Source organism: Rhinopithecus bieti, unplaced genomic scaffold (assembly GCF_001698545.2).
Source record: "Rhinopithecus bieti isolate Rb0 unplaced genomic scaffold, ASM169854v2 scaffold_17971, whole genome shotgun sequence".
NCBI lineage: Eukaryota > Metazoa > Chordata > Mammalia > Primates > Cercopithecidae > Rhinopithecus > Rhinopithecus bieti.
This window is the reverse complement of record NW_016809834.1, coordinates 2,708,130-2,713,971: the sequence shown is the minus strand read 5'-3', so window position 1 is coordinate 2,713,971 and position 5,842 is coordinate 2,708,130. Positions and strand designations below refer to the sequence as shown.

At 30.8% G+C, this 5,842-nt stretch overlaps 1 protein-coding gene across 12 annotated transcripts in view; it reads left to right on the top strand.

The window, feature by feature from the left end:
- The window catches only part of C2CD5 (C2 calcium dependent domain containing 5), a 96,245-nt gene that overhangs the window by 29,686 nt on the left and 60,717 nt on the right, over positions 1-5,842 (top strand). For 6 of the 12 annotated variants that reach the window (XM_017890531.1, XM_017890539.1, XM_017890532.1 and 3 more), the window contains exons 9-10: positions 2,695-2,780; positions 3,382-3,414. In XM_017890531.1, coding sequence (XP_017746020.1) covers positions 2,695-2,780; positions 3,382-3,414 — 119 coding nt within the window. The remainder of the gene's footprint in view (positions 1-2,694; positions 2,781-3,381; positions 3,415-5,842) is intronic. The other 6 variants (XM_017890533.1, XM_017890540.1, XM_017890541.1 and 3 more) reach the window with 1 other exon arrangement.

Below are 5,842 nucleotides of genomic sequence, written 5' to 3'. Positions count from 1 at the left end.
TTTTTTTTTTTTTTTTTTTTCTGTTTGTAGTTCAAGCTACATTATCTGTTTTTCTGGTAGGTCTCTTTTAAAAACTTTTATATTTATTTCTCTAGGTACTAATTTTGACATTTACAAGGTTTTATTTTTATATTTTTTCCCAAGTATTTAATAGTGGAATTTTAGATTTACTAGTGTTAGAATATTGATTTGATACCTGATTTTAGCTAATATTTTTAGCCAGTCTTTTAACTATGTATAGTTTTTACAGAGGGCATTTGACCCTTAGGGTACTCAAATCTCGGTAAATGCAAATAATACTATGATCAGAGTAAAGTATTAAACATTTTAGAGGAAAAAGAAAAGCATTAATATGTATCTCAAAACTGGACAGAAAGAAGTTAATATTAAAATTAATACTGACAACTGTTTACCTAATCCAGTACTGAGTATTTTTTATGGGTATTCAATTAAAGTGCCCATAAATGCTATCCAAAGTTAGTAACATTTGAAGTACTGCACCTTTATAACTTTAAATAAGTGTTTATATTTTAGGCAGCAAGTCTGGCTCTTAACATTTGAAAGTGTGGTACATTTTAATCTTACAAATTCTTAAGCCAAAAAGGGCAGGCAAGTTAAGTATTTTGAAGACGTCAATTAAAAGTTATTAGAATCACATAAAATCCTAAGTTAGTGATTTAAAAAATTTTAGTGAATGTGAAGTTAGTAAAGGTTTTGTTAAGTTTTAGACTATGCCTTTTATTTACATTATGTGGGATAGATGGTCTTGCTAGTGACTTTTCATTTGCTTAGTGTAATTTGTCTGTACATTTTAAAGTTCATTTTTATTGTTATATTTTGCCTCATCATTGCTTTCCTTAGCCTGCATTTTTTGATCATCTTCTGAATCTGCATCTTTTCTCTGCTACTTTCCTCCACAGCACCTTACCCACAGGGACCTAGGATTTACCTGTGTCCCAGCTCCCCCTCTCTCTCTTGTGGTTCCCTTCATCTTAAAAAGTCCTGTCTCCTCCTCTCGGAATCTAGCCTTACCCCTCATCATTCTAGCCTTGTCAGCCCAGTTCTGAGGAAAAGTGTTTCTTTCAGTGAAGAGCTGTTCCTGGCTGCTTCTGGTAGGATCACATTATGTCAGCTTTTTAATCCCTTTATTTTTCATGCTGTAAAGAATTATTGGATATTTTATACAAGATGCCTTTCTATTATTTTTCTTACTGGTAGACAGTTAAATAATTGGAGTTATAAGGATATAATTGAGGATTACTTGATGGCTAATCGTGAATATTCTGCCAAATTATTTTATATATTAAAAAATTATATGTCTAAGGACATAGATCTGGGTATTTCTAATATTATTAGATTCTTATTACTACAGTTTCTGTTTTAGATGCTTTACTTTCTTTCTCTTCATACCAATTCCATTCACATTGGACCTGTATCATCATGTTGCTAAACCATATGGTTACATTAGTAAATTATTCTGTTTGAATCAGTTTGTCTCATTTTGGTGATATTCTTTCATTATCTTTTTTTTTTTCTGTCTGTTGCATTAATTATTAAATTTTTCTGATATATTTTCTGATATTTCACTTATCACTACAAATTTACATTTTATTTTCTGGCTTTTAATATGCTTCATATAAAGATCTTAGTTTCATTTCTATGTTTAGTATTGTATAGTCTCTAAAAATAATGTTCAGATTACTATAAGAAAATCTTTTTTTTTTTTTTTAAGAACAGAATGGGACTATACATATGCTAACCTTTGTTTCCTTATCCAAGAACAGCTAAAAATGTAAAAGTTAATTAGTTTCTTTTTAAGTCATGGTAGTAAATTTGGCTGTATGCATCTTCAGTTTTGAAAGGGATGGGATGAACTCTAGTCTGTAGAGCACTGGCTTCTTACCTGTCCCCTGCTTTCTGTGATTCTTTGACCATAGTTGATCTATTGGCATGGTCAGAACAATAAAATAAGGTAGGGAAAGAAATTTAAAATGAAGCCATAAAAAATATATCTAAGAGCTTGGGAAAGGTACTTCTTTCATTCATAACTATGTACATTTGTGATGTGTCTATTACATGTCCGTGGTTTTTTGTTTATTTAAAAAAAGTTTATGTTGATTTTTGTGAATGAGCGTTGACAAGTATGAAATTAATACTGTTTTGTCATGATATGTTTAGAAATGGGAAGTTATAAGAAAATAGATTTGACTATATTTCAAAATCACCTAAATTTTATGTTTTTTATAGAATTTTGGAATATTTTAAGTGAGCACAAGTAGTGCTTTTGTCTCTATTTACATTTAATCAGACATATTTCTCATTTTTTAGTATTCCTAAATTGTTAGCATAGTAATTGTTATTATCTTGATTATTTTAATTAATTAAAAGACAGCTTTTAAAATGGAATATTATGGAAAGTTTCATCACCTTAACATAATTTTTCTTATAATTTTCAGAAAAAATTAAGTTCAAAACTAGCTGGGGTCCGTAGGGCTCTGACATCTTGCATCTAAAGAAAACTTTGTGAATAAAAGTAGAGTAAAATATGTGCTTTAGTTGTCATCCCCAGTGCTTTAAATGTTTCGATCATTTTATCACATTTCAACTCATGATGTTTATGAAGATGAATGCAATTAAACTTTGTTTCTATAGTTGTTTTTTTTTGGTTGTTATTTATATACTGATGTTCTGTAGGAATGGGAAGTGGTAGTGCTGGAAAAGAAGGGGGGCCCTTTAAAGCTCTCTTAAGACAACAGACTCAATCAGCGTTGGAACAGAGGGTAAGATTCACTTGATATTCTTTATTCTTACACTGTTAATATGACTTTGTTATCTTATGCTTCCGTGTACTTACATGTTTTCATGAACTGTTTTGGTTACACATCTATAATATTGCAGTTTTGAAGTCCAAAATGGATTTAAGATGTCAAAGTAATTTGTTTATGGATAATTACCTTTGATTTGGAATAATTACATAATAATAATTTTTGTTTTGTCATTTAATCTTTTATCAGAAATACTATTTTCGAGAATACCTATTGAATGCTGAAGTAATTTTCCATTACATTTATTATTGGAAAGGAGATGGTAAACATTTTTGCAGAAAAAAGTATTCAAGTAGCATTTCATTATATTAAAAATAATTCCTTAGTATATAAATATGTTTGTTTGACTTTTATCATTGGACAATCTCTTAGGAATAAGAAATGTACAGATTCTATATTTCTAAAGATTAATATAATGTGGTTATTCATTGTAATGCATCTATTTTAGTTATTGTAAGTTTGATATTTAGCTGTATTTGTTGATTGGGAAAATAAGCAGTTACAGTTTTTGGATGATTTCTCTCTCTCTTTTTTTTTAATAAACTTCATTGCTAAGGGAGGATCGCCTCATAGGTTCTGTAGAAGGCGGGTATGTTTCCGAAAAATGTGTGAGAGCCTATTTCTTGTATTGATAGCTTTTCTAGTTTTAGTCTTGGTCATTTAAGTTTTATTTAAGCTTTTAGCAAATGTTGACAGCATTTGTTTTTTCATAATGCAAAGTTTTTTTCTTTTTAAATTTAATAGCACTGTGAGGCTCATGTTCTTTTTTCTACTAACTAATATGGTGCATGTTATATATGTCATGTCAATAATTTTAAGACATAGTTCTATAGCTTTCATTATGTCTGATTTGGAAGCTATAAGCATTCACAGAATTTTCTTTTACATGTTCTATATTACACTAGCATTTGGGAGAAAAAAGGTGAAAGAGTAAATACCTGTAAAAGGATACATTTCATAAAACTAAAGTATTTCTCCTCTAGAAGTTGGTACAATTTGTTTTCTAGACTTTTCCCTCCTTATGCTGACAGTATCTGTGTATGCACTGTTTACTTAGACCAGGCTGGAGAGAGCAGAGCTGAACTAAGCAATGATGAGGCTTTGGCTCATTTTTTGCTTCATGCTCTATCAAGCAGCAGTTACCTTCCAGCTACTCTTGCACCTTGCAGGCAAACCTACAACTGCCACCAAAAGGCCCACCTAAACATTCAGATCAACTATTAAAACCAAATGTAACAAAAGACTGAAAACATTGAAGAGGGTCAGAGTGAAGGTGTGTGTGTGCATTCACTTACCATTTTTTTTGGCCAGAATGCTCTTATCTTTTTCCCTGTTCCATTATTATGTTCTCTACAGAGTTTTTCACAATAGGAATATGCTTGCTTATAATCAAATTACCATTCTGGAATTCACAGTAACAGAAAAATGTGGGTTCCCTTGAAATTCTATATAATAAGATTTTACTTGTATGTTGTGCCTATGACTTTACTGTCTGTACCAAGAATCTTTAAAAACCATCTCACTTTAAGGGAAAACAATATTAAGCAATGAAAACCATTTTGAATTTAGTTTGGATAAAATTTGTGCTTTCAAATATGCATTTAAACATTCTTAAAATTTTGGACACATTTACTCATTGGACATAGATTACTAAATAATCTTCATGGAATTAACAGCAAAGGTGTAGAGAACTATAGTTTCATTTACAACTTTGTCAGTCCTGAGTTGGCAGTACATCTACATTGTCTAACCTCAAAGTAGCAGTTACTTAGGTTTATGAAACTACTTCTCTACCTTGTGTACAAAGCAGCAAAAGCATTATCATCTTTGGCTTTCCTATTCACTTGTGACTGCCATTAGTATGGCTTTTGTTTTGGGAAAAACAAGAAGTATGAAGAATTTTCTCCATGTATGTTCAGATATGACTTAATTCTGCTAACCTGAACACTAGATTATGTCACTGACATGCTCTACTTATATGATATTTCATATTCATTTCTATCTCTTGGTAAACAACCCTTAATAAATTATATGACTTTTTTTTTTTTTTTTCTTGAGGAAAGAGAAACTTTATTTGCCCAATCTCTTTTGCGGATTATTCAAGTAGTAGTTATCAAAATTAAAAGTGTTATTCTTTACTGTCACAGAAGCATTGCCGGGTTTTTGGTAGATGAGAAATAGAGATAAAAGTTTTATTTAGATTTAACTTCCACCTATGAATTTTTTGATGTAAAGTAAATAGATATTTAATTAATTAGGAGGGAGGCGCTCTCTATGATGCCCAGGCTGGTTTCGAACTTCTGGGCTCAAGTGATCCTCCCATCTCAGCCTCTTAGAGTGCTGGGATTAGAGGCATGAGCCACTGTGCTCAGCCAGATTTGTTTTTCAATAAGACTTTTATTTTACCTGTGATAAAATATGGAAGTACTTTTTTAGTTCCTTCAGTCAAGAAACCTAGTAACTTAGTTTAACCTAGGATTTCCCAAGTACATTTTATTAGAACTTTCCTTTTAAAATACCTGTTAGTGAGGAACACATTTTGGGAAACATTGATATAAGGTAAACTCTTGAAGAATTTTGATCTTTTTAGAAGTGAGAGTAAAATTGTACAATAAATCATGGTAGAAATCTGTTGTTGATTTTATATCTAGAAAGTTTAGTCTTTTGCAATAATAAAAGAGTATTTGATTTAAAGAATAAACTATTTAAATATCTCCTAAGAAAATCCTATTTAAATCTCTTTTAAAAGAATACTCCCATTGTGCTCTCATGAGTTTTCAACTAACCTGTCTTTGAGCACACACTATTAAATATGTTTATGCTGCCTGCCCTTGGCTTATGTCAGATCATCAACATGTAACTTTATCTAGGTACCCCAGGGAAAGCTACTTTAAATATGAGGACTTTCTGGAGAAAATTTCTTCTGCAGTTCCTGAAATTCACATCGAGGCGTTGAAAGCAGGATGTGCTTGGGCTGATCTTAAGGAAGCTATTCTTTTTTTTTTTTTTTTTTTTTT